The following is a 27681-nucleotide window of genomic DNA, read 5'->3' as shown; positions in this document are numbered from 1 at the left end:
AAGCGTTATTCCTTGCGGGCTCTATGGGATTGTACGTAGGCAGTGTCAGACACAGCAGGCGATGTCTCTATAAAGGACTCAAGACATATTAGATAGTTTACTTTAGTCAAAATCCGTTGCAATAGTTGTGCTCAAACGTAATTTATCGCACCAAGTGCGTCGGGCTTCTCGCGTGATCATCCCCTGGGTCAAGTAACGGTAGGTCAGGCTTACCGACGACCCTCTCAGGTTCAGCGTATGAATGCGAGCAATATCTTCCGTGGGTCTCTTGTCCAAACAAATGGTCTCACGCTCTTCTCCAGGGTTAGGGTTGGAGAAAAGCAGACTTTGCCGCTCCAAATCAATGACTACTATGGCCTGACAACCCTTTGCCTACAGTATGATTTGCACGAGAACCAGCACGACAATTACCAGACTTCCCACGAGATCTGTAATAGAAGCTCCAACAATGTCTCCTTTGACGGCCTTGGCCTCAAGTAGGCCTGCCACACCCTTAGACGTGTTATATAGCGACACCGCAAACACCGTCACCACCACAAAGACAGCCGCAGCGGCAATGCTCAGTCCCAGGGACACGAAGCGGAGCAGTCTGAATTTGATGCCGACAAGACACAGTATGGCCGAGGCGAAAGCCAAGCCTAAACCCGCGGACAAGACGGTCTCAAGGTTTGGGCACCTGTCTACCAGGTCCTGTAACGTTTCGGTCTCCTGGGGCGAAGGAAGGAATGAGGCCAGATCTTGGATCAGACGCAAGGCAGAGCCCGGGATCGCGGCGCATTCGGAAGCCAGACACACGTATTTGGTGCCCACTGATACGCTAGACGGCAGACTCGCGGCCACCAGAGACTCGCCTGATGCTACCGCGGCAGTGACGACGCTGGACGCCGCACTCTTCACCGCTGTGGCAATGGACCCAACTACGTCAGGAACCTGAACGAAGCGCCGCGCTTCTTCATGTAGCTTTACTGCCGTTAGTCCCGCTTGATTCAGCGCGGTAAACCACGCACTAGAATTTGTATGATGCCCTGTTTCTCATTTTGCTCGTCGCGGAGCACTTTGACGGTCAAAATAAGTATAACCAGCGTCAAGACGACTTGTAGTGCTATGGCAATCTTGGAAATCATAGTATTTTGCTGAGAATATGTAGATGCCGTTGTTTAGGAGTTAGGCCCGAACAGCAGGCTTAAAAGGAACTGCTCGCGTCGATACTGTTCCATAAGTATGTAGTCTGCCATACAGTTGCAGGCGGCATCAATTTCCGGTTCCCCCGTTTAGGATCTGTTGCGCACAGCACCTTTTAGATCTTTTAGGCAGCAGGCAACATAGAAAGGCTCCGTTATGCAGCTTCTGCAAAACATTTCAGGGGGGCCCAATAGACCTTTCGCGTAGCCTGGGTTACTGGGACATCAGAACTCTGCAAAAACCGCTTCCTGCTTAAGTGTGAACGTGGTAGTTACGAGCGGGTCAGGGTAGCCAATTGTGGCACAAAGAGAGCAAAAGCTTCGGTAATGATCCAGTGGCTAACGAAAAGGGCTTCATGCTTACAGAGGTTTGCAAAATCGGTGTCCGTTTTGCAAGTCTAAAAATTTAGTTGAGCACAGACCAGTCGGTCTTGGCGCTTCCGGGGCACATTGCCAAACGGCTGGAGTACTTCTTCATGGAAAACAGTACATCTACAGTGGAAGGCAGAACTGGCTTTTGACCAAAACGGCTCTTGAAGGCAGCAAAGCGCCTTGTATGTCTTACTCTCAGCCAGGGTCCCAGCAGCATCGGCCCGAAAATAACCTGACAGCCAAAACTGCGCTCATCTTGCTTATACGCAGCGCAATGACAGAATCCATGCATGCTTATATGCGAGTCATGAACATAAGCCTTTCGCAATGGTCTGAACATACTGAAACAGGTCAGACTGTCATTTTCACATGGTCCTAGCTCTGTCGATTTATTAAGGTAGCATTAGGCCCACAAACCTGTGGTGATCCTTCCCCTCTTTAGTACGAATAAGACACTCTTTTCTGCTCACATACATGCATATTCCGCTGGCCATACTGACAAACCATCACCCAACTACAAGAAATCGCTCTAAGCGAGAAGATATCATATCCGAGCACGCCACGACGCCATCTACTATGTTACTTTAGTTAGGCTCGGGCAGCGATGGGGGATCTGCCAGGTCCACATTTCATAACCGAGTCAAGCATCTTAGCTATGCATTGGCTATTGTGTCCTAACCGAAATATAGCTTATTTGCATTTGTCTCATGTCGGGGTGTTCTGACACCAGGTAGTCAGTAGCACGGACCACCGCCTTGCAGATGGTACCAGCCGCAACATCCAATCGTAGACTGACACGCTAACTCTGAGTGCACCTTTTGGCCCCGCCGTTCGTCAGGCGATTCCTTCCGGAAGGCAAGTCGACTTTTCCACATCGGCAGCTTCTACAACAGCTGAGAGACGAAATATCTCTTCTTCCAAGAGAGAAAGATAAATCCCCTGTTCATAAAGCTAAGACAGATCACCTTATCGTTTTAACACGTTACTAATAGAGGCGGTTAGTGCTAGAAAACGAAAGACGAAAAATGACAACACGGAAGAATAGCTGCGCGTGATTGGCACGGGTGCAGGTGCATGCCAAGACAAGTAGCCACTCCCTCTTGCTCACGTCACATCTTGGCCTACCCACTACGATATGCAAGATGTTGCTTTCAGTCTGACGCAACAGATCTTCGGCCTCGTATTGGATTCTTCTCATGCACAGGAAAATGCCCCCAGCCGCATTACCCCGCCTGACGAGGGAGACAATACTGCCCAAGACCCCGCCCTCTGAGCCACTCGCTCAGTGTTCATACAATCGTCTACGATTTTCTCACTGTTGCTCATACAAAGGGCAAAACAGACGGCTCAACATGAGTCCTCAATGGCTTAAGAAGTTCAAATCCAGCTTCCGCAAGTCGAACTCTGCCTCACCTCATATTTCACCCCCTCCAACGCCAATTTCTCAGTCTTCCTCGCCCCTTCAGACACCAATCTCAACAGCAAACGACCTCAAAGAGCGGCTTTGGAACCAGGCGTACGACAACCTGAAGCGGAGCGAATCCAAGTTAGTCGAAGCATACGAGAACCTCCTATCGGCCGAACTTCCCGGTGATAGTCATACTCCTGCCGCTTCAGCTGAAAACCACATCAAACCTGACCCGCAGGAAAGATGGCACCAGATGGAGCTTCTTGTCCAGGTCGGGCTGCAGAAGACGAAAAAGGAGGCAGAATTCAAACAGAAAGCCAGCGATGTGATTCGTGTCATCTCCCCTCTGACGGAAGTAATCGGGAAGGCTGTACAGGCTGCTCCCGAAGCTGCTATCGCTTGGGTTGGCGTCTCTTTTGCTCTTGAGGTCAGTTGCTCCACGGATTTACAAACATCCACTAATACCATATAGATACTTGCCAACCCAGTCTTCGAATCAGTTACTCAACGCAATGGCATTGAATACGTTGTTTCCATGATGGACTGGTACTGGAACTTGGTTAATCTCCTCCTCAAACCGAAGGATGCCGGCCCGGATTTTGAAGGGCTGCGTAGTCAGCTTCAGAAGCATATAGTCCATCTTTACCAGATGCTCTTGCTCTACCAGATGAAGAGCATCTGCCTTTACCACAGGAGCCGGGTTGATGTTTTCCTCAGAGACGTTATTAAGTTGGATGATTGGGCTGGCAAGCTTGACGACATCAAGGTTGTTGAAGCTGACGTGCGGAGATGCTCGAAGCAATACACCTCCGAAAAGACACTTCAAAGCCTTGGATCCCTAGAAGACGCCGCAAATTCTCAGCTCAAGGAACTTCAACTTCACCTTAAGAAGCTTCAAAATATTGAAGTTGCTATTCAACACCACACCAAGCGACAAGAGGAGATGCAACAGAGTGAGGAATTCAAGAAATGCCTGGCCGACCTACGTGTTACCGACCCACGCGACGACAAGAAACGCATCCAGGAGACCAAGGGCGGTTTACTTACTGACTCCTACGTCTGGGTGCTTCAGAACTCCGACTTCTGCCAGTGGCGTGACAACCAGGACCAGCGACTTCTTTGGGTCAAGGGCGACCCGGGCAAGGGCAAGACCATGCTTCTATGCGGCATCATCGACGAGCTTGAAGCAACACGCGGTCAGGGGCAACCCTTGTCCTACTTCTTCTGTCAAGCCACCGACGAGCGACTTAATACGGCGACGGCGGTACTGCGCGGCTTGATCTTCATGCTTCTCGACCAAGACCCGTCCCTTGTTTCGTATATGAAGAAGTACGAAAAGGCTGGGAAGGCGCTTTTTCAAGACGTCAACGCATGGCAGGCGATGTCTGAGATCTTTGCAAATATGCTCCACGATTCGAAGCTGCGAGGTGTGTGCCTTCTTGTCGATGCATTAGACGAGTGCTTAATGGGCCGCGATCAGCTGCTCGACCTGATTACCAAAACATCGCAATCAACCAGTGTAAAATGGCTCGTCTCAAGCCGCAACTGGTTGCGGATCGAAGAACGGCTGCGTACCGCAGCGCAAAGGCTATCACTAGAACTTAATGCAAAGTCGGTCTCAACAGCTGTGGATAGCTACATCACGCTCAAGATATCAAAACTCGGCGAACTCAAGGGCTACTCACCCAATACCGCCAGTGAAGCACGTCAGTATTTGTCGTCAAATGCCGCCGGCACATTTCTCTGGGTCGCATTAATTTGCCAAGAACTCGAGAAGACATCAGAATGGGACGCTTTAGAGAAGATAAAATCTTTCCCACCTGGACTTAATGCTCTCTATGGACGGATGATGGAACAAATTGATAGAGAAGGAGAAAGGGACACTGGGCTCTGTAGGCAAATACTTGCCCTCGTGGTGACGACCTATCGCCCACTTTCACTAGCTGAGTTCACCATACTCATCAAGGAGCATCATCCCCTGGCGAGCAATCCTAAATTCCTCCGGTATATCATTAGCATCTGCGGCTCTTTTCTCACTATTCGCCAGGACACAATCTACTTTGTCCACCAGTCGGCCAAGGATTTCTTGATGAACGAGGCATACCCAGCACTTGGCCAGATTCTACCTTCTGGCATTGCACACCAGCACCACGCGATCTTCTCAAGGTCTCTAGACGTACTATCTAGGACGCTTAGACGCGACATCTATGAGCTGCGCAAACCTGGAAGCTCTGTAGAGGACACATCACCTCACCCAGACCCTCTGGCTTCTCTGAAGTACTCGTCTGCCCACTGGGTCGACCATCTTGAGCACTCAAATCCCGCAGACGGCCCGGCGCGCGTTGATTTACGGGACAACGCTAGCGTTCACAATTTCCTCAAACGCCATTATCTCCACTGGCTAGAGGCTCAGAGTCTTCTGAAAGGCATGCCACAAGCAGTAGTGGCAATGCGGAAACTCCAAACATTGGTCGTAAGTCTAATTGAACTACATCTCAGGATACGCCTAACAGTACATCAGGCAAGTATGGAAACACAACTTATAGAACTCGTCCGAGATGCCTGTCGATTTGTCCTTTCTCATAAACAATGTATAGAAAGCTTTCCATTGCAACTATACATAGCTGCTCTTTTATTTAGCCCTACCCACAGCTTAGTAAGGCAACTTTTCCGAGCAGAAGTACCAGCCTGGGTTACCATGATTACAAAGGGAGACGTAGACTGGAACGCATGCCAGCAGACGCTCGAGGGCCACAGCGACTCGGTCTTGTCGGTGGCCTTCTCGCCAGATGGGCGCCAGCTCGCCTCGGGCTCCGTCGACAACACCGTCAAGCTCTGGGACACGGCCACAGGCCAGTGCCAGCAGACGCTCGAGGGCCACAGCGACTGGGTCTTGTCGGTGGCCTTCTCGCCAGATGGGCGCCAGCTCGCCTCGGGCTCCCGCGACAACACCGTCAAGCTCTGGGACACGGCCACCGGCCAGTGCCAGCAGACGCTCGAGGGCCACAGCGACTGGGTCTTGTCGGTGGCCTTCTCGCCAGATGGGCGCCAGCTCGCCTCGGGCTCCCGCGACAACACCGTCAAGCTCTGGGACACGGCCACCGGCCAGTGCCAGCAGACGCTCGAGGGCCACAGCAACTCGGTCTGGTCGGTGGCCTTCTCGCCAGATGGGCGCCAGCTCGCCTCGGGCTCCCGCGACAACACCGTCAAGCTCTGGGACACGGCCACAGGCCAGTGCCAGCAGACGCTCGAGGGCCACAGCGACGACGTCAGGTCGGTGGCCTTCTCGCCAGATGGGCGCCAGCTCGCCTCGGGCTCCCGCGACAAGACCGTCAAGCTCTGGGACACGGCCACCGGCCAGTGCCAGCAGACGCTCGAGGGCCACAGCGACTGGGTCTGGTCGGTGGCCTTCTCGCCAGATGGGCGCCAGCTCGCCTCGGGCTCCTACGACAAGACCGTCAAGCTCTGGGACACGGCCACCGGCCAGTGCCAGCAGACGCTCGAGGGCCACGGCAACTCGGTCTGGTCGGTGGCCTTCTCGCCAGATGGGCGCCAGCTCGCCTCGGGCTCCTACGACAAGACCGTCAAGCTCTGGGACACGGCCACAGGCCAGTGCCAGCAGACGCTCGAGGGCCACAGCGACTGGGTCTTGTCGGTGGCCTTCTCGCCAGATGGGCGCCAGCTCGCCTCGGGCTCCCGCGACAAGACCGTCAAGCTCTGGGACACGGCCACCGGCCAGTGCCAGCAGACGCTCGAGGGCCACAGCGACTGGGTCTGGTCGGTGGCCTTCTCGCCAGATGGGCGCCAGCTCGCCTCGGGCTCCTACGACAACACCGTCAAGCTCTGGGACACGGCCACCGGCCAGTGCCAGCAGACGCTCGAGGGCCACAACAGCTTGGAGAACGTATTCGAGGTGGCGATCCAGGAACCAACTGGAGACCTTATGGGTCAGCGTTATATGCTCTCACAACAGGACGCATGGATCACGAATAGGTCTCAAAATATTCTTTGGTTACCGCCGGAGTACCGTGCAAGGTCTCATGCGGAAGATGGATCAAAAATAGCCGTTGGATGTCAGTCGGGGCGCGTGTTACTTTTGTGTTTTAAGTCAGAGTATCTACAGCTGTAAAGTACTAGTTAGTTAGCTACACATCTTTACATCGATTGCCCACATTGGTTATACTCTATATTACTTATCGCTAATGCGTGACACAGGAAGGGTCTGGGAGAAACTTTCTTTTTATTCTTGATAAGCACAGTTACAAGAAGTCCTAGAATATTCTACATTCTTTCTCTTTTTGTGCTGTGTACTACTCCTGCAATAATAAGTTATCACGGTCTGTGGACTGATGTGAAGCTTCGGCTGGATCCTCAGCAATGGAAAGTTAGGGAAGGACATGGAGTCTTGCTTACGTTCAAGCAACAGAAAGTTCTGGAAAGAAGCACAACGTCTATATAAGGAGGGCAGCACACCAGCGCTTACAAGTGTAAGATTTTTATCCTTCAGTTTAGAATGCTCGTAGCAATAGTCTAGGTCAATGGCATCAACCTTATCTTAGACCCTTACAATAAAAAATGATGATAATATGAATGTGGGTGGTTAATCTTTCACATGGTGATGTCGTTCCCTCAGGCAGGGGCGTCAGCCTTGAATGCTGAGACCTAACACACCGTACGTCGTGTTCAATATAAGGAGACACCATTGCTGGACTCAAACTGATGGTGGCATGCCTGCTCTGTGAGTTGCCTGGGTACTCGGCTGGACGTGGGGTTGGCGGATTCAGCACGCATATTACTATGAGTTCCTGCCTCTGAGGACGCGCTGCGCTAGGCTGGGCATCTTTAACATCCCTAGCATAGGGCGCTATCCCATCGACTGCTGCATGACGTCGGTGTATCGATATGCGAAGAAAACTGGGTCTCCAGCCTATTCCGACCAGTCAAAAAATTCGAAAAGGGCGAATTTGGAGAAAATGCGGGTCATCTTGTACTGACATCATACAGCAGTTGATGGGATACACAGGCGAGTTGAGGGCGGCATGAGTATGTGCACTGTACCTGCTGATGGATGACTATGGCTGAAGTGGAAAAAAATCCCGAAGCTGATTATTCTGGCTTGGATATATGTAGAGTCTTTTCGCTTCGAGCGACCTTTTGTAGTGGGGTTGCGTATAAGCAAGATGATTGCAGTTTTGGCTGTTAGGCAATTTTGGGCTGCTACACCCCCATACCTTGGGCTGAGAGTCAGCAGTAAAGGTAGGTGGCTTTGCTGCCTTCAAGAGCATTTTAGGTGAAAAGCCAGTTCTGGCTTCTGCAGCTGATGTACTGTTTTCCATAGAGAAGTACCCCAGCCGTTTGGCAATGTACCCCGTACGCGCCAAGACCGACTGGTCTGTGCTCAACTAAATTTTTACACTTGCAAAACGGACACCAATTTTGCAAACCTCTGTAGTTGACCCGAGGCTGGTCTTGTCTCTGTGCTCAATCTGCCATCCGCAGACGATTCTGACTTGAGGGCGAGACGTATTGCAACCCCTGCAGATTGCGGATAATGCTCCACCCCGTCGGACAGTGATGCCTGCAGGGGTGTGGAGATCCAACTTTGGGCTGTTCTAGATCGTCCGACGTCTCGGCCAAACTGAGTGCAAAGTCTGGAGGCGACGGTACGTAGCTGCAACAGGAGTCGATCCACAACTGGATGTTTGCGCGCATTTGCGAGGACTCCCAACCACAGTTTTGGACCAGAGTGCGTTGTGAGCGTGACGTCTGAATGAGCTCCAACGCGAGACCCACTTCATTTTGCGGCCGCAGCCAAAAACATCATGTCGTTCTGTCTAGCAGTGACTATTAAGGACGTCCCCAATCAGCAGCTGCAACGTATTTCCTGGAAACGTCCCACATCACAGCTGCGCTTCTTTCCGCTTTTGCCTTTGCTCCCCATCACCCTCACACGACCCTCGCCGCTGCAGATGTATCCACCGCAGTCAGTCGGGCTTCCGCCCAGAGAAATTCTTCTGCGCGAATTGCTTTCACTGAAACGTCAACTGCATGCGGCTCGAATGGGTAGCCAACAGCAGGCTGCTCTAGCTGCTGTGGGAGAAGCGAGGACACAGAGACAGCCTCCGACGGCGGCCCCGGCGCAGGGCAGCGGCGGCCTCCAGGGGCGCTGCCCAGACGTTCCCAAGGGGAGCTTCGTCAAACCTCAAGTGACGCAAACTTCCTCCATGTCAGATTTTATATGTAGTCCCCCGCGAATGCTCCACACTTACTGAGTGTCCGTAGGATAAACCCCCAAGACAGTCTCTTGAACACCTCAAACCCGCAGGAGCCCAGTTTTGACCGAGAGTACGTCTATCTCAAAATAGCTGAGCTGCTTGCAGACTACCCGAACACCGTCTAACCGCAGTGCAGTATCTACTTTGACGACGACAAGTCCAGCATGACGCGAGACCTACTACAAGCCCTCGTCGATGGGTACGTAGACCTTTCGACCTACAGCTACTAGTTGTGCGTGCTAACATCTTATGTACTTCGAGCGTGAGTCAAGTGTCTACGAATCAGCGAGATTTGCAAAAGAAACTCGAAATCCTGCCCGGTCTCGCAGAGAAGTGCGTCTCGTTTTAAACCAATTGTTTCATTGTGGGCGCTGATACCTGGCGTACTTTCAGACACAGTGAATTATCCGCCTCAGTGAAAGTTCTCCAGCAGGCAATCGTAGCATATACGGCACCAGCGTCAGAGGTTTTGAACACAGGTGAGGGGGATCTGGGGGACATGACCAGCCTTTTCCCGTAGAGGGTTGTCGGAGTGTCAAGTTGGGGAAGCGAAGTAGCAAGCCTTGTGGCTACAGGCCCCATCATGACTGTAGCTATGCAGGGGATGGCTGTTTCTCGGTAGCCTAGTAGCAGGAACTTTGAATTATTTGCAATTTGGTGTTGAGAGAGACAGAATGACTCCGCCTTGCGTCGCGCTCTCTGCGGTCGGCAGTTCTTGACTCATCACGTCGTCTGTGCTACATGGCGCAATGTTCAATCAGAGGGCTGCTCCCCTGCTCAGTCTTTCACTTTGGGACACGCGAAGTGGCGTCGCGTATCATCAACTCATCGAAATGTGCCGGGAAGGATGAATATGTCTGGCAGTTTGGCATCGTCCCAGGTGGCATCCTTCCCCGAAGTCGCCTCCAAGATTGCGTGAACCACCTTCCAGGCTTTTGCTGACCCAGTCCTCAAGCGGGACGAATAAAGTCACATTTTGTCAGCGCCTGAAGGATCGCGGAGTTGATCTGTGAGAAACGCTAGATCCTAACATACGACGTGTACAACAGGGGTTAGTTAACGAGAGGTCAATCGTCAGCAGAAGGTCTGTGATCCACAAGCTGTTGACTTGATGTTGTTTTATCAGAATACAGCCGCGTCAGACGCTGGGACGCAACACTTCAGCGTTGAAGCACACCATCAATAATCAAGGATATGGACAAGGACGACGAAATCAAATGACTAGGTATACTAAGCAGTACCACGCAGTCTTGGATTTATACCATCGCCTCATGTCACCTCCACAGACCGACGATAAGCCGCGCAGCAACTCTCCAGCCGTGTCCAGGTTATGCTTGCTTTCTGTTGCTTGCCTTGATCCAGAACTCAGACTGCACGAAGATTCCGTAGTTATACGACTTCCACGGCCTCGTCGGGTCGCACAAAACCAAGTCGTACCTCCGCAGCAGCTACTTCTAGCGTCAGTTCATCGTCTTCGCAAGAGCCACACGCCGGATACACTAAAGCGACCTACCTCGACGAATACCTTCTGCAGTTCCATCATCGCCACATTCTTCCCCAGACACTTCCATTTCCCGTGCCCAAACACAATCTCAAGCGTCCCTTCCATCAGCTGCAACTTCTCCGCATTCACCTTCAGCCATCGGTCTGGTCGGAACTGATCTGCATCCTGCCCCCAGATTTCAGCTCGGCGGGAAATCCCCCACGCCCCGTAGCCGACACGAGTTCCTTCTGGCAGGTGCACGCCCTTGAAGGTGTCACCGCCTCTAGGGACTTCTTTCGACATCTGTCCGACAACCGGCGGGAAAATGCGCAAGCCTTCCTTGATGACGGCCTGTAGATACGTCATCTCCCGCGCCTCCGATTCCTTTATCACAGGCCCTTCCGGCCTGGCGCGTTCGATCTCCGCACGAAGTGTGGAGAGTACGGGCGGGTTAGTGATAAGGTAGAGCAGCGTAGCTCGGATCGCAGTGGCCGTCGTGTCCGATCCAGCAAGTCTGTTGGGGCAGGGTCAGTAGAGGCCTTGACGTGTGATACTAGAGAAAGCTTGACGAGCCGCACATCTGCATGAGAATCTCTGAGGACGCTTCTTCCTGTGTGAGGCCTTGCGCCACGAAAGAGTCAAGCATATCCTTATGCAACGTCCTATTCGGTCCGAACCGTTCGGCGGCGATCTCCTTCGCCATTCTGTGAACATCTGTTAGCGAGGCGATCCCGCGAACGTCAATACAAACCATGTGTGCGAGCGCAGTCTCAAATTAGTATCCGGGCATTCACGGGTTAAGCAAGACGCACCGAATTAACTTGCCAAGGCTGGTGGCATCGTTCTCTGAAGGCAGCAGCCGCCGGAGGCCAGGCCATGACAGCACAGTGAGCAAGGAGGGAATAACGGCCGCGACGACAATACTTGGCATTTTTCGCTCGGTCGTGTGAATGTACTCGTGAACATCGGAGTTGGAAGCTAGATCGCCAAACGGTTTGCCGAATGCAATGTCAGAGATGACATCGAGGGTGAAGTATTGCGCCTTCAACCCGAAATCGAACGGCTTGTCCTTGGAGACATATCTATCAATCAAGTCCATGAGGCGGAGGACGTTCTCGTCTATCTTGGCCTCAAGATTGACAACCGCTTTGCCGGAGTACTTTGTCATGATTGCCATTAGTCTTTGAGAACGTATTGCACGGTATAGCGGAAGAAGACGCGACCCACCCCCGCCGCCATCTGGGATCGAAGCTTGCCGTGTGCTGCATCGTCTCTGCTAGAGAGCACGTTGTCGTGCCAGGGGTCCAGCCTCATAGCGTCGTACCAGTCTGAACGCGTGTACTTCGACCGCACGCCGAGCATGTGCTTCATGAAATCCGGGTCGCTCGTGATTACATCTCTTGGACCGACACGGACGAGAGATCCTGCGCAAGCGGTCAGCGACATTTCGTGAGCGGATGGACAGGTCGGCACGCCTACCATACTTCTGGCTTGCCTCATAGAGTTTGAGGTGCATGTTACCGCTGCACGCCGCCCGTAGAAGCCACAGTGGAGAAAAGCCAGCGAGCGGAGGGCCGGGTATGTGTCGTAGTCGTATGTACTGTCGAGTGATGAGTGCCGCGGCGTACAATACGACACCCCACATCAAAACGGCTGGATGAACCTCGGCATGCCACATGATGAAAATGAATTGGTTGCGCCGGCTGCTTGTTGCTGACGATGAACGAAGGAAATAGAACTACTGGGCTATTGGACGATGTGCGTAGAGATGGCTGTTTAGATTGGCGGCATTGGCTCCTCGTGAATCTCAAGGATGCGTGCTTCACGGGCATAGGGGTCGTCAAATACTGGGCGAAGCTGCCGTGCTATGTAATGTGTGCTTGCAGCCATTACCAAAGCCGAGGTCAGTCTTGGCTCTAAATGGGTTCCAACGTCGCCGAATCTGGCTGTCAAAACGTGAGCATGCTGCACACTTCGTGGACCAATTTAGACCCCCCGGCGCTGAGCTAAGGCGTCCAATAGTGTCTCAACATGCAACACCGCTTATTGCTGTCCCAGCCAGCCGTCATCTTCGATTCTCGTTGGCTTCTGTATAAATATGTAGAGCTACCTTAGAAGCGACAACGTCTCCTCGCTAGCCAGCCGACTTCTTTCCGAGCCGTGGCCGCTGTAAATTGTAATTATGGGTTGCAGTCCCTCAAGGCCGTCAGAAAGCCCCCAAACAGATGTAGACCAAGACCCATCCACCCATTATCCGCTTCCCATTATTCATCCACCTCGATACTCGCACAATGATCACAGTGAAGCGTGCCGCGTGCTGCGACCTTGGCATGCTCAAGGTGGAACGTCTCGCGGCTTCACTTTTGTTGTCCATGTTATCAATAACAACATGCTCGATAGAGTGCAAAGACACGCTCAGGCCAGGCTACTGAGTCATATGCAACAGCTGGCGACCATTCATGGGCTTCGAGTACTGGTCAAATGTCTGGATTATTTGTCGGCCGCCTCCGACGATGCGGACGCAGAAGAAGAGAAAAAGCTCTATCTCAACATGCTAGCCGCCAGATGCAAAGCCGAAATCATCCATCTATGGGACAATAGGCCGGCGGCGGCTGTCCATCAATACATCGAAGAACCGAGAACCGCCGAGCACCGGATAAGCTCCGTCATCGACAGTGTGCGATGGCACCGGGATTTGGGCGACGCAGACGTCCACAACCAAGTCGAGCCAGAGATTGTTGCCGCTCTCGCTGCGTTCGCTAAAGTCTGGAACTTGGACGAGTTCGTGGAAATGCATGAAAGAATCACAAGCGAGCCCCCGACTCTGAATGCGGCCGGCGTATCAAAGTTGCAAGCCCAGTTTATTCTACAAGCCCAAGTTGCCGAGACAAGCCTAACCAGCGACAACGGTGCTACGCCGACCATCTCCATCAGCTTTGTGCCGGACGGCATCCCCAATGTTACGCTCATCAACATCAAGAAGCACTGGAGAGCACTGTTTGTGCCGCTGGCAAGGCGCGTAAAGGAATCCGAAAAGTCGCTCCGCCAGGATCTGTTTACCATGCAGCTAATATCTCTTGGGTCCGCCCATGGCAAAGGCGGACAGCAGTGGAAAGAGCTAGACGACCTCGGGCAAGCCGGCATGGACATCATCAGCCATCTCCACCTGGACGCGGATCAGATCTTGCTTCGCGGGCCGGGCCCGCTGCTCGGTCAAAAGATGATGCTGGGATCCGTGGCTCCGGCCATTGACAAGAACAGGGCTAAACGGGAGTCCGAGACGGGTCTGTACGGCGCAGGAGACTCTCAGGTGACTGTTAGGGACATGAACGCATGCGTTTGCCAGAACCGAACGCTCGCTTCTGGCGCAGAATATGCCCCACTAAGCCCAGAAAGATAGAATGAAGCGGCCGTCGATGCGTGGGCTATGTCGTCTAGCTCGTGCCGACGTTACAGTGGCTAACGAAAAAGGCTTCATCCTGAGTGCAACTCTGTTGGTTCTTTCCGCACGGACGTCGGTGCTCTTGGCGCTTACACAGTGCGATCCGACACTGCTATACCAACACAACAGTTTGCGGTGCTTCTGGCTCCTTGTTTTGAGCCCAATTTGGACCACCCCTGTCATCCAAACGGCATAATTCCATGTATATATAAGCCATAAGCTGCTTTTATCTTCTTGTGCTTTTATGCTTAACTATGCAAACAAGTTACTAAAGCCACATTTGGATTACCTACTCTTTGCGACAAGGTTGACGATTATCGGCTGAGCTGGGTTGGAGTTATGATGATGTGGATACGACGAATGCGAATCAGGAAGTGTTCTGCAAACTTGGCATTTGTACATACAGCAGTCTATGGCTCTGATTGGTTTCTCAATCCTGTCGCTGCTGAGCTGCACAAGGCTGAGCATGACGCCCTTCCCCTCACTTCTGTCAGCAACCTGTAGTCGCAATCTCCAGCGCAAGTTCAGCATTCAATGACACAGCGTCACAGCGTCACCAGCTCTACGTGACATAGGAGTCCTGACGACACAATCAGCTCCACTCTGGCAATTCACGACGGTTCCTTCCCCTCTACTGTACAGTCGACCATGTCTAGTCACCCTCCACGACGACGAGCCGAAGACGTCCGCATCGCCGTGATATGCGCACTGCCTCGCGAATATGATGCCGTCATCCTGGCTTTCGATGAAATCTGGAGCGATGAAGACACGCGAGAACCCGCCCTCAGTCGACACAATCACACTTTGGGGCGCATCGGGATTCATCATGTTGTTTTGGCCCTCCTACCCAACATGGGAAAGGCTTGCGCGGCCAACGAGGTGGTCTGGCTCCGTTCTGAATATGCTGGTTTGGAGGTAGCTTTCTTGACTGGTATCTGCGGGGCAGTGCCTAAGCCAGGAACCGAAAATGAGATACTGCTTGGGGATGTGGTTATTGGTAAAAGTATCGTGCAGTATGACCTGGGCCGACAGTACCCAAGCAGCTTTAGCCAGAAAGGTGATGTGGACGACAGCCTCAGCCGACTTAGCAAAGATGTCCGCACTTTTCTCGCCACTTACGAGACGCACCACGGCCGGGATGATCTACAGCAACGGATCACCAAGATCCTAGCGCAAATCCAACAAGTGGCCATTGCAAAAGACCGACACTGCTACAACCGTCCGGCTGCCCAAGACGATATACTTTATGAGCCAAACTATCTTCACAAGCACCGAGATCAGTCAGACTGTGTCTGTCATGGGTGGGCTGCGTGTGATGGGGCTATCAAAGCCTCCTGCAAGCAGCTTAAATGCGACGTCCGGCATCAGGTTTCGAGGAAGCGTCTGGAGTCCAAGGGGCCGGAGTTGCGGATACATATCGGGCGCATTGGCTCCGGTGATACAGTGATGAAATCAGGCAAGCACAGGGACCGCGTTGCGGCAGAGCACGGTATCATTGCCTTTGAGATGGAGGGAGCAGGCGTTTGGGAGGAGATCCCCTGCATCATCGTCAAGGGGGTTTGCGACTACGCGGATAGCCACAAAAACAAGTCGTGGCAGGACTTTGCCGCTGCAATGGCGGCCTCAGCGACGAAGGCACTCTTGGAGCGCTATGTGTCCAGGACTAGTAAGAAAGGCTGTGGGTGATCAGGTTAAGAAGCCCTCAACGTTGCTAACAAATAATAGCAGATATGAGTTTGGTGGACTCCCCTTCTCACACGTTCACGCTTGCTTCCGTCTTGTTCAATGTCGCCGGAGTAAATCACTTTGTTGGTAGAGGAAATGAACTCAGACGACTGCATAAGGAGCTAGAATGGACAGGTAAGCGCCGCACCGCCGTGCTGCACGGTCTTGGTGGCATGGGAAAAACCCAATTGTCGATAGAGTACACGAAGCGACACGAGAGTGACTACTCGGCCATCCTTTGGATGAACGCAAGAGACGAAACATCACTAAAGCACAGCTTCAAACAAGTGGCCGAGCGAATCATACGCGAGCACCAATCTGTAGCGTATGTGCAAAATGCGATGGCCAAACAGGAACCCAATGAGACCGCAGAAGCAGTCAAGCGATGGCTGAACGAAGCTAGAAACAACCGCTGGCTTATCGTCTACGATAATTACGACGACGTCAAACTATGGCCTGTCTCTGAGGAGAGTTTATCTCATTCCGACATGATAGCCCAGCTTGAGGCGGTGGACTCCAAAGCGTACGACATACGCCCATACTTTCCCGAAACCGACCACGGTGCCATTCTCGTCACGACGCGGTCCTCAACAGCGGAGCTCGGACAGTTGATCCAACTAAGTAAACTAGGGGACGTAAACGACAGCTTAGAGATACTACAATCAACATCCAATCGTGCCAATCTGGCCCAGGGTGAGTCAATCGATCCAGGAAGTAAGGCAGGAATTAACCGTCAAATAGATCCTGATGCGACGGCGCTTGCGCGCCGACTCGACGGTCTTCCGCTTGCCCTCTCAACAGCTGGGGCCTATCTCAAACAAGTGTCGAGAACCTGCGGCGAATATCTCCGCTTGTATGAGAAGTCTTGGCTGCGTTTACAGAAACAGAGTCCGCGACTATTGACCTACCATAGAGCGTTGTATTCCACATGGAAAATCTCGCTGGAGCATATTCAGCAGCAAAGCCTGAGCGCATCTATGCTCCTGGGACAATGGGCATACTTTGACAATGACGACCTGTGGTACGAGCTGCTGCGGGAGGGCAGATCAGAGGGCCCGGCATGGCTAGTCGAAATAACCGAAGACGAATTGAGCTTTGATTTGGCGATGAGACTGCTCTGCGAGCATGGACTAGTGGAAGCAAACCCGCCAGCGAAAGAGACGGGAAGAGAGTCACGGGGATACAGTGTGCATCAGTGCGTTCACGCGTGGATGGAACACGTGCTGAACACAGGGGTAAATAAGGAGAGGGCATGGACAGCGATGAGATGTGTAGCATCGCATGTCCCAAGCACTGACCAGCACGAGTTTTGGTCTATTCAACGACGGCTTTTACGTCATGCGGATCGATGCGTTAAAACAGAAGTAATAGATGTCGGAGAAGAAGGGATATGGATGTTTCACAGCCTGGGCAACCTCTACAAGGATCAGGGCCGACTAAAAGAGGCCGAGGCCATGTACGAACGGGCTCTTCAAGGCTACGAGAAGGCATGGGGTCCAGAACACACCTCGACACTCGACACGGTCAACAATCTAGGCATCCTCTATACGAACCAGGGCCGACTCAAAGAGGCCGAGGCCATGTACAAACGGGCTCTTCAAGGCAAGGAGAAGGCATGGGGTCCAGAACACACATCGACACTCGACACGGTCAATAGTCTAGGCGTCCTCTATAAGGGCCAGGGCCGACTTAAAGAGGCTGAGGCCATGTACGAACGGGCTCTTCAAGGCTACGAGAAGGCATGGGGTCCAGAACACACCTCGACACTCGACACGGTCAACAATCTAGGCCTCCTCTACTCAGACCAGGGCCAACTCAAAGAGGCCAAGGCGATGTACGAACGGGCTCTTCAAGGCTACGAGAAGGCACTGGGGCCAGACCACACGTCGACACTCGACACGGTCAATAATCTAGGCCTCCTCTACTCGGACCAGGGCCGACTCAAAGAGGCCGAGGCCATGCACGAACGGGCTCTTCAAGGCTACGAGAAGGCACTGGGGCCAGACCACACATCAACACTCGATACGGTCAACAATCTAGGCATCCTCTACTCCGACCAGGGCCGACTCAAAGAGGCCGAGGCCATGTACGACCGGGCTCTTCAAGGCTATGAGAAGGCATTGGGGCCAGAACACACATCAACACTCGATACGGTCAACAATCTAGGCATCCTCTACTCCGACCAGGGCCGACTTGAAGAGGCCGAGGCCATGTACGAACGGGCTCTTCAAGGCAGGGAGAAGGCACTGGGGCCAGACCACACATCGACACTCTCAACGGTCGGCAATCTAGGCAACCTCTACAAGAACCAGGGCCGACTTGAAGAGGCCGAGGCCATGTACGAACGGGCTCTTCAAGGCTACAAGAGGGCATGGGGTCCAGAACACACATTAACGCTCAGGACGGTCAACAATCTAGGCATCCTCTACTCCGACCAGGGCCGACTTGAAGAGGCCGAGGCCATGTACGAACGGGCTCTTCAAGGCAGGGAGAAGGCACTGGGGCCAGACCACACGTCGACACTCGATACGGTCAACAATCTAGGCCTCCTCTACAAGCACCAGGGCCGACTCAAAGAGGCCGAGGCGATGTACGACCGGGCTCTTCAAGGCTACGAGAAGGCATTAGGATCACACGCCATGAAGACATGTGTGCCTGCATTGAACACACTTGAGAATCTTGGTTCCTTGTCCAAACAGCTGGGCGATACAGAGGCAGCTGTCACGTATTACCAACGGGCACAGAGCGGCCTTTTATCTGTGTTTGGATCTCACAACGAGCGGTATAGGAACGTATCTGGCAAAATCTACTCCTTGCAGTCCTCTTCGCAAGAGACGGATGTTTCGCTTAGCGAGGAAGAGACGGATGAGTACTATAGTGCAGAAGAGCCGCAGGATGGGGGTTGAAAATCAGATGGAAAAGATTCAAGGGAAAAGTGAGGGGTGTCTTGTTACGGTGAAAAGTCTCAGGGTTGGTAAAGAATCCTTTATTGTACAGTATAACAGTCATAATAGCCAGCATCATGTGCAGAACAATGATCCCTCTGCATAATTGAAATCATAACGTCAGCGGGCAGCAGACCCGCAAATTGAGCTAGCCTATTTTGGCTATCGAATGTACTCCAATCGATAAGATAATAAAACGTACTGTGTGAGCGCCAAGAATGGCTGAGTCCGTGCGGAAAGAGGGAAGAGAGTTGAACTCAGCATGAAGCCCTTTTCGTTAGCTACTGTATGTTTTCATGTTGATAGATCGATATACAGGGGGCGAGAGGTCGTGCCAGAGTACATGGCGGTCTCTTACTTGCGCAATCCTGAACGATGATTATCAGTGCTGCCGGCTAGGGATCTCATTGATTGCCAGCAAAGTCAGCGGATGCCTGCTGCATTCGCGCCGTAGATTGCGCGCTATACGCGCTGTGATGGAGGCATGTTGGAGGTGCGCGCCTTGAGGTTGGTTAATTCTGGCGCCGGGCCTGAAGCTGATCATCCTATCGCTGTTCACAATATCCACGACTGACCATGTCTATGCACGTCGAGGTCAAATTTGGCTCTTTCAATGTGGGGCGTTTCCATCCCTGCAAAGCATGTTGTAGTTCCCAGGTTTCACCGTAACGTTGTGTCCACCTAGTGAATCTAGAACTCGCCCTGAGCCAAATTAGCCTCTGTCTCCACCATACGACGAAGATCAGGAGGAGCATTCTTGGCGTGACCACTAGCTGCTTGCGATTTACTTTCGCCGCTTCGATGATGGGTGATTCCGGCGTGCGCCGGGCCTCCTGGTCAGTCTGGATCGCTCCGCAAAGTGGCAACGCAACAAACAGGACGGTCGCCGATGAAGAATGGAATGCAGATGATAACTCTCAGTTGCCTACATACTTATTGCCTTCAAATGCCATCTATTCCCGCCGTGCAAGACAGAACATCCAAACTATCACGCAGCACACACGAAACACGTCATCACCCGATCCAAGCTAGCCCAAGCGCCAACAGCCCCTGACCGAAGCAAGCATGTCTCTTGATGCTTCCTTGCTGAACGCGACCATGCGGGCCGTCGTTTATCATGGCACTCCTTTCGAAATGACTGTGCAAGATATAGCCAGGCCAAGCATCCTCAATGAGACCGATGTTGTTGTGCGGGTGACGACTTCGGCCGTGTGCGGATCCGACTTGCACATCTATCGCGGCTACATGGGCGGCGCGGTGCCATTGACAATGGGCCACGAGGCCGTAGGTTATATATCGGAGATTGGCGACGCTGTGTCTTCCCTCTCCGTTGGTGACTACGTGATCATCCCGGACACTATATCCGCGGATCACCTGGAGATGGAGCCAACGGCCAAAGAATACTTCGGCTTTGGAAACAGTGAGATGGGCCTTGGCGGGCTTCAAGGTGAGTGTAGTCCGGCTGAGCATCCATCTCGGCACGCACATGCTCAGAATCCAGCGTGCTGATTTAAAGATGCGCAGCTGAATTCGCGCGCGTTCCTTTCGCCGAAACGAACCTGATTCCCATCCCGTTGACTCACGAGACCACTAACTCGACAATCGAGCACGACTACCTTACCGTTTCGGACATCTTCGCTACGGGCTGGGCCGGCATCGACTATACAGGCTTCCAGGCTGGCGATTCTGTCGCCATCTTCGGAGCGGGTCCTGTCGGGCTGCTTTCTGCTTACTCGGCCATCTTGCGTGGGGCTTCTGACGTTTACGTCGTTGATCACGTCGAGGAGCGACTCGAGCTTGCGGCTTCCATAGGAGCCATCCCAATCAACTTCGCAAAGCGGGATCCCGTCGCCCAAATCCTGGCTCGTGAGCCACGCGGGGTGATGCGTACCGTAGACTGCGTCGGCATGGAGGCGCTAAACTCCAGCCTTGAGATGGACGAGAGCGTCGTCGTGCGCCAAATGATCGAGGTGACCCACTTCGGTGGAGGCATTGGCCAGCTGGGAGTGTACAAGTCGCAGGACAGCTCTCCAGGGGCACCGTACGGCAGTGTCATGTCGCCCACGATCCCCTTCGATGTTTCGACCTTTTTCAGCAAAGGCTTGACTTTTCGAACGGGGGCGGTGGACCCGAAGGATTACGCTCCCCACCTAATCGACCTCATTGATAGCGGCAAAGCTCATCCTAGCTTTGTGATCAGCGCGGTTATTGGTATTGAGGATGTGCCAGAGTACTACGACCGCTTCAATGGGAAGAAGGAGACGAAGGTAGCCATCTACTTCCCAGAGTAGGGCGACTTAGTTACGTCAGGTTTTTAGTATGTACGTACGGAGAACTACAAATCTGCGCAATACATGCGGATTTCCTCCAAGACTCAGAGCCTAGGTTGGGAATAGAAGTTTTTAGGTGATAGCTCATTATAAAAAGCCAGTTATTTGTGACGAACGTCCATGAGGTTTTAATTTTATCTTAACCTAGTCCCAGGGCAGATAAAGGATGCACTCCAGCAACATATAATAATTAGGAGAGAAAAGGCAGTGTTATGATACATTCTTATGAGAAACATGACAGAACTCAGTGGGCCGGCTACATTCAATCTCAAGATCACATGGCACCCGTTGAAGGCATGTCTTATTTGAATTTGAAGGTTACAGATGGTTGCTGCTGACGATTTCACGGCTGGAACGCTGTCAAATCAACAACTTCAAGAGAAGCCTCAAAGATCATTGCGCCTTATTAGCTCGCATTTTTCATCAGCGGACCTGCTATGTTACACATGAAGTGTATTCGACCGGAGGATATAGCGTGAAACCAGGTTGATCTCGTTCCTAACTTAAAGCCTTGACCTTGGATTCCGTCCTTCTACGGCGTCGTCCTGACTAGCCCTACACACCGGCAGTCCTTGAATGAAATCTTCCATGGCCGTCTCCCTGACTAATGGGGCTGTGATGTACGCTGCCGCCTTGGCTCTCTTCATCAAAGAGGGCAGCAGAGGCAACATATTGCGGTATGCCTCATCTTCGCTATTCTGCAACGCGCAGCGGGTCCCAAGACCGTGTTCGACAAACCAGCTGGGGTCTTCCTGGATACAAGACTTTTCGAAGAGATCAAGCACCTCGGGCGGAATGTTGCCCTGCGCTTTGGCGGCCTCGTAAGCCATTCTTTGCCCGATTGCCTCCACGATCGTTCTGCATCGGGGGAGAACGCTGTCGTTGTAGGACGCACCCCTCAAGCTGCCCGACGAGCCAGAAGCGAGAGCCACCTCGCCCGTGACTTCTTCGAGCAATCCGGTCTCATACAGCGCAAGGAGTGCTGTCGGGTTGGCCGCCTGTGGGAGAAGATATCTCTTAAGGAGGAGTTCGGAAGCAAGACCTAGGAAACGTCAGGACATGATCAGATTGTGGTCCAAGGCGAACTTACGGATGCTGATGACAAGGGTATCGCCCTCAGCCACAGAGTTTCCCTGGAACGTCGATGCCAGTTCGCTTATCTGGTTATGCGCGTACAGGCCCTGCCATCCGCATCGCTCTGCCAGCTCGGAGAGAAGACGAGACGACCGAACGACGAGGACTTTGAAGGCGGTGGCGATGCCTCTGCGTACGTCTACGTTGTGTCTTTGGTCCATAAACTCGCCGACACTCCACTTGGCTTAGGCATGCAACACTTCACCGTGCACCAATGCTTTCAGGATCGGTCGCTGTTGTGTGCTGAACTGCATGATGGGTAGTCTTTTCACGTCTCCGACCAGACGACGCTGGCTGTACAAAGCGGCAATGCAGCCAGCAACCCTGATAGCAGACACGCCCATTATGGAGAGGGAAAGTGTGCCGACGGAGACCCTCCAGATCTGAGCGAGGAAGTCTTCTCGTTCGTCGCTGGCTCGCGTTGCCGACCCAAGAAGGGCCTCAGGCGGGAGGTGCACATTTCGGAAGCTCGTGATGGAATGGTCCAGCGGCTTTGTCCCAGGCCGAATGGGAAGCACACGCGACTCAATGCCGTCGCACATGCCTCCGGCGTCGTTGAGCCGCACGACGAAAGGCTTCACCCCTCGGTCATCTCCACCCACGACGAGCCGAGCGAAAACGACAGCGACGCGGGCCATGCCGGCCAACGGCGACGTAGGAGGCATCGCCTTGGCAGCGCCCGTGGTCGGTGTATTGAGTGTGAAGGACCCGTCGGCCTCCATCGTCGCAGTCGTTTCCAGATTCCGGGCGTCGAGGCCATGGCCCAACTCCGTCAACATGAACTCCCCACAAGCCTTGAAGGTTAGCAGTTCGTTGAGAGTGGCATCGAGGTCTGGTCGCTCGCGCGAGAACCTTGCGATCGTGCCGACACATAAGTTGAGGTGGATCGTTGCGATGATGAAGGCCGTCATGTCCCGGGATGAAATAGCTAACAGGTAATAGGTCAGACTGGTGAACACCATATTTTGGTAAGAGCGACATACGATCGAAGTGGAAGTTCCAGAATCGTGGAGATAGCTCGGCAATGTCGTTGAGCGTGAGGCCTAGATTGTGTTCAGCACGCGTTCTTTCTTCGACAGGCGCATCTATACTCCGAACCTCGACTTAAGCATAATGCCCTCGCCCTCTCGTAGTGTAGCGAGATAGCGGGTAAGGATGGCTCGTAGCCACTTTCCCGCCTGATATCCCAGATTCCATCGAGGAAAAGCGACGTGTCGAAGTCCATAGCAAAATAGACTAGAAGGCGTGCGTTGGTGCGTTGAAGGAGAAAGTCGGTGTGGACTGCCACCAGAGAAGGGTGTGAAGAGGAGCGTCAAAGAAACAGTTTCTGATGCAAACACGATGGATTTATGGTTTGGGGTGTTGGTGCTGTGGTCATAACAAAACGTTTGGTGTCATAAGAAAAAAAAAGAAATACGGCTTCGTCTTATGTACCAGGGCCAGACTTAACTCATTTCTTCACACGCAAAATCACCCAGAGGCCGTAGTCGTTGCAGAGCTATTAGTAGCTCTCGCCTTAGGTGTAGCTGGAGATGCAGACGCAGGCGTAAGATCTGGAGGCATCAGATCTGGCTCTGTTCAGCGTCATTAGTTCCTAGCACATCATTCTACGGTCGCTATATATGTATACTCCAGAAAGGCCATAAATTCATACCGTTTTACAACTGTATACATACAGTACATAGCATGTCATGCAAGCGTCTTCTCACTTTCGTCTTTGTCCTTTTTTGACAGCCGCCGTCTCTCTTCACTAACGTGGCCCACGACCCGAATCATGAATACTGCGAGATCCATCGAAAACTGCCAAAAGCTTCGCCAGTTGGCGGCGGATCTTTGGAGAGCCACTACAGAGTACACGCTTCGAGGCACGATGAATCCTGATCAAGAGGCCGCCTTGAAGTTAGAGGTCTCAGGGATAGCTAGAAAGATACAGCAAATGATGCTGCCTGCAGACGGAAATAACGGAGATGATGGCCCTGCTTCCACTAAGGCCTCTCTTTCATCAGTTCAGTCCTGGAATTACTGATGCAGCACGCCTTTGGTTCTATAGTTCAGCTATGTCAAGCGGTTCGTTCACGATTTACTGGTAAGTATGTTTCCTATACGCCGCAGCAAGCGTCTTGCTTACGTTAATAGCATTCAACATAGTTTGTACGCTAGAAGACTTGGAAAGAACTACCTCACGCTGTTTACGAGGTGACTCGGCGCGGTTGGGCATGGGGCAGGTTTTCTGCTAAGCGAGTTATCTCGGTAATGCTTCCAGCTTGTTGACGGGATATCAGCAGCTGCAAGACAGAACTCGGCCCCAGGCCCGAGGGCCAGCCCATAGCTAGATTAGTCAAGCCATTGCACGCAATGGCCAATTCATCTGGCAATAGTCAATTCAATGGTCAAATACATACGTTCCTCTATCATATCTTAAGCCCGGTTACAAACTGTACTGTACAGTTTGGTGCAAATGTCTCTTCCGCTTTGTGCGCAAACATTCTATCTTTCAACAGCGGAGACGACATAACATTACTTCAAGGTACCTTGCAATTTCTCAGAGATCCAAATTGGGCTGCAGATTGGGCTACAAACGTCCCATAATAGCTGTGATTACTTTCAATTGAAAGTACCTCAGGGTACTCTAAGTACAGAGGTCCGCTCCAATCCCATTGGTCCACTGTGGCAGTGCGAGCGGCGCAGCAGGCTACCTGTCAGCTACCTTGCCGACCCCTGTCGCGGAGTGAGCTATCAGCAAGTAAATAGATCGAACTAGAATGCTTATGTCACGTGCAAGCCAGAAGGCGAACGATTGCGGAACTGCATGCAGTGTCTGCAGAATGCCTCCTCCATCTCAACAAGATACCATTCCGCGCAGATATGCTTCGTCACCATGCCCGATCTGAGCACTAACGCCAAACCTAACGATGACATCAGAACTATCGCGCGGACTAGCGTGGGGGGCGGGCCCAAGCGCAACCGTAGTACAGAGCTCTGTAAGGCTTCAGATCCCTGCGCTGAGAGATCCCAGACTTACTGAGTATAGCATCAGGGGTTGATGTTGCTGAATCGAATCCTCACCCATCCAAGCGATTCCGCACGATCGATGCGTCTAAGAATGGACCTGCAATAACCTCGGACGAATACACCGTGGGGTGGATATGCGCCCTCCCGCTGGAGATGGCCGCTGCGAAAGGGATGCTCGACCAGATCCACGCAGACCTTCCCGAACAAGACCCAGCCGATCACAACAACTACATTCTCGGCCAAATTCAGGGCCACAACATCGTTGTTGCATGTCTGCCTGCAGGCATCTATGGAACGACAACAGCAGCTACCGTCGCTAAAGACCTATTGCGAACCTTTAAGTCCATTCGATTTGGTCTACTCGTCGGTATTGGAGGGGGGGCGCCTTCGCGAACAAACGACATCCGACTAGGCGATGTTGTGGTGAGCCAACCAACTGGAACCACTGGAGGCGCCATCCAGTATGATCGGGGCAAGACAGTGCAGGATGGGGAGTTCCAACGCACAGGGTCACTCAATAGCCCACCCCAAGTTCTCTTGACAGGCTTGGGCCGCTTACAAGCTGAGCATATGACCGAAGACAGCAAAATACCGCAATACCTGTCTGAGCTTGTTCAGAAAAGCCCGAAGATGATGAAGAAGAAGTTCAGCTATCAAGGCTCCTCAAACGACTGCCTCTATCAAGCTGAGTACGAGCATATTGAGCAGTACTCTACTTGTGACCAGTGTGAGCGGACGCAAATAATTCAACGCGACGCGAGAGACGACACAGATCCAGTCATTCATTATGGAACCATTGCCTCGGGCAACCAGGTCATTAAGCACGGAAAGACCCGTGATCAAATAGCCAAAGACCTTGGAGCACTCTGTTTTGAGATGGAAGCTGCAGGGCTACAGGACTTTCCATGTCTTATCGTTCGTGGTATCTGTGACTATTCGGACTCTCATAAGAACAAGAAGTGGCAAGAATATGCAGCTGCAACGGCTGCAGCATTTACAAAGGAGCTTTTGTCGGTCATACGACCAAACAAAGTCCTAGACGAAAAACCTATTCAAGAGCTAGTCTCTGGTTAGTAAACTTTGTTTCTTATCTCAGCGACTGGAATGCAGCCCTCTTGATGACCACAGGGAAATCTGTTGGCTACCGCAAAATATAAAATAAAGTTGAATAAGAAGAAGAAAGATTAATAACACTCAGCCCTTGAATTAGTTGCGAAAGAACACCTGCAAGTCTCAATACATCAACGCGACATTTCAGCTGAGCAACTTGCAGAGCTTAAGCTGCAGAGGTGCGAAGCACTTGCTCACTTACAGGCCTTGACTAACAGCTAACAGGCGAATGCTTAAAGACCACCCTATAACTCTCCCTACTGTTCTCGAAGCGCGCTACGACAGTAAAGATGTTCAAGATAGCCCGAGATGTGAGATCGGAACTCGGCTTCGCATAAGGGAAACGATACATCACTGGGCAGAAGACGACTCCGAAGAACCTTTGTTCTGGCTTACGGGCCCTGCAGGGACTGGCAAATCCACCATTGCACGTACTCTTGCTGACACCTTTTACGGCGAGAAGCGACTTGTGTCTGGCTACTTCTTCAAAAGAGGAGAACACGGCCGTAATGGCACCACGCGACTGTTTCCTACCCTTTCTGCGCAGCTAACTGAGGCAATCCCTGCCTTTAAAGACTGCCTTCAGAAATCCCTCGGCGGTCTTGATAGGGATGTAATGGAAAAGAAGGGTCTTGGAGTTCAGTTTAACCAACTCCTTTTGCGCCCCTTAGCAGATTTACCCTTGAACAGTCGCCGACTGACTAAAGTTATCATTATCGACGCCTTGGACGAATGTGAGCGCCCTGATGACCTCAAGCAGATTCTGGACCTGCTTTCCAAGCTAGGTACTGTCGACACGGTGTCCCTACGGGTGTTGATCACGAGCAGATCTACCTCTGCTATAACGACTGCCCTCGACGGTGTTCGCTATCGAAATTTAGATCTTGACACAGAGAACCAAGACGAAACACGAACAGACATTACCAACTTCCTCAAACACAGATTCGATTGTATCAAGAATAAGTGGGAGATCCTGGAGACTTGGCCGGATCAAAGACAACTCGATCGACTGATCCATCTTTCAACAACACCTTCACCACTTTTCATTTATGCCGCGACTCTATGTCGGTTTATCGATGATGCAGATGGACGGGAAGATCCAGTTGACCAGTTGACACTCTGGCTTGAGCAAAGCGACAACAATACTCCCCAGCTGCATCAGATTTACTCGCCGATCCTACACTACGTCTTGTTCGACAGTTACAATATACGCGAAAAACCAAAGCCGCTAGCTGAAAATTTGCGACTGGAACTATTCGATATA

At 52.3% G+C, this 27681-nt stretch overlaps 9 protein-coding genes across 9 annotated transcripts; 6 read left to right on the top strand and 3 right to left on the bottom strand.

Annotated features, from left to right (window-relative positions):
* Positions 1 to 372: 372 nt before the first annotated feature.
* Positions 373 to 1124, bottom strand: CGGC5_v016070 (uncharacterized protein; the record flags this gene model as incomplete). Its single annotated transcript, XM_066153446.1, has 2 exons — positions 373 to 960; positions 1008 to 1124. The coding sequence occupies 2 exons, from the start codon at positions 1122 to 1124 to the stop codon at positions 373 to 375; spliced, it is 705 nt and encodes a 234-aa protein (XP_066007236.1).
* Positions 1125 to 2905: 1781 nt separating this feature from the next.
* CGGC5_v016069 (Vegetative incompatibility protein HET-E-1) lies at positions 2906 to 7025 on the top strand (the record flags this gene model as incomplete). Its single annotated transcript, XM_066153445.1, has 7 exons — positions 2906 to 3388; positions 3434 to 4388; positions 4442 to 4480; positions 4542 to 5434; positions 5483 to 5552; positions 5649 to 6908; positions 6955 to 7025. The coding sequence occupies 7 exons, from the start codon at positions 2906 to 2908 to the stop codon at positions 7023 to 7025; spliced, it is 3771 nt and encodes a 1256-aa protein (XP_066007124.1).
* A 1995-nt stretch (positions 7026 to 9020) lies between these two features.
* CGGC5_v016068 (uncharacterized protein) lies at positions 9021 to 9756 on the top strand (the record flags this gene model as incomplete). The annotated part of the gene is made up of 5 exons (XM_032027801.1): positions 9021 to 9187; positions 9244 to 9306; positions 9373 to 9435; positions 9498 to 9569; positions 9630 to 9756. 5 exons carry the CDS (start codon positions 9021 to 9023, stop codon positions 9754 to 9756), a joined length of 492 nt encoding a protein of 163 aa, XP_031875864.1.
* Positions 9757 to 10564: 808 nt separating this feature from the next.
* Positions 10565 to 12397, bottom strand: lolP1-4 (Cytochrome P450 monooxygenase lolP1; the record flags this gene model as incomplete). The annotated part of the gene is made up of 6 exons (XM_032027802.1): positions 10565 to 10684; positions 10750 to 11233; positions 11298 to 11423; positions 11532 to 11878; positions 11947 to 12143; positions 12199 to 12397. 6 exons carry the CDS (start codon positions 12395 to 12397, stop codon positions 10565 to 10567), a joined length of 1473 nt encoding a protein of 490 aa, XP_031875865.1.
* A 711-nt stretch (positions 12398 to 13108) lies between these two features.
* On the top strand, positions 13109 to 14119 carry CGGC5_v016066 (uncharacterized protein; the record flags this gene model as incomplete). Its single annotated transcript, XM_066153444.1, has 1 exon — positions 13109 to 14119. One exon carries the CDS (start codon positions 13109 to 13111, stop codon positions 14117 to 14119), a length of 1011 nt encoding a protein of 336 aa, XP_066007119.1.
* Positions 14120 to 15013: 894 nt separating this feature from the next.
* nphp3-0 (Nephrocystin-3) lies at positions 15014 to 18792 on the top strand (the record flags this gene model as incomplete). Its single annotated transcript, XM_066153443.1, has 5 exons — positions 15014 to 15839; positions 15890 to 16579; positions 16628 to 16739; positions 16800 to 17081; positions 17292 to 18792. The coding sequence occupies 5 exons, from the start codon at positions 15014 to 15016 to the stop codon at positions 18790 to 18792; spliced, it is 3411 nt and encodes a 1136-aa protein (XP_066007120.1).
* Positions 18793 to 19965: 1173 nt separating this feature from the next.
* yycR-0 (putative zinc-type alcohol dehydrogenase-like protein YycR) lies at positions 19966 to 21122 on the top strand (the record flags this gene model as incomplete). Its single annotated transcript, XM_032027807.2, has 2 exons — positions 19966 to 20278; positions 20356 to 21122. The coding sequence occupies 2 exons, from the start codon at positions 19966 to 19968 to the stop codon at positions 21120 to 21122; spliced, it is 1080 nt and encodes a 359-aa protein (XP_031875855.2).
* A 542-nt stretch (positions 21123 to 21664) lies between these two features.
* On the bottom strand, positions 21665 to 23520 carry CGGC5_v016063 (putative acyl-coenzyme A oxidase 3.2; the record flags this gene model as incomplete). The annotated part of the gene is made up of 5 exons (XM_032027809.1): positions 21665 to 22203; positions 22252 to 22434; positions 22501 to 23223; positions 23279 to 23338; positions 23394 to 23520. The coding sequence occupies 5 exons, from the start codon at positions 23518 to 23520 to the stop codon at positions 21665 to 21667; spliced, it is 1632 nt and encodes a 543-aa protein (XP_031875851.1).
* A 1653-nt stretch (positions 23521 to 25173) lies between these two features.
* Positions 25174 to 27118, top strand: CGGC5_v016062 (uncharacterized protein; the record flags this gene model as incomplete). The annotated part of the gene is made up of 6 exons (XM_066153442.1): positions 25174 to 25276; positions 25327 to 26034; positions 26086 to 26376; positions 26518 to 26596; positions 26643 to 26923; positions 27108 to 27118. The coding sequence occupies 6 exons, from the start codon at positions 25174 to 25176 to the stop codon at positions 27116 to 27118; spliced, it is 1473 nt and encodes a 490-aa protein (XP_066007121.1).
* Positions 27119 to 27681: the final 563 nt, after the last annotated feature.

Source organism: Colletotrichum fructicola (genome assembly GCF_000319635.2).
Source record: "Colletotrichum fructicola Nara gc5 chromosome Unknown KSG_Nara_v1_contig10, whole genome shotgun sequence".
Lineage (NCBI taxonomy): Eukaryota > Fungi > Ascomycota > Sordariomycetes > Glomerellales > Glomerellaceae > Colletotrichum > Colletotrichum fructicola.
This window is presented reverse-complemented; position numbering and strand designations above follow the sequence as displayed.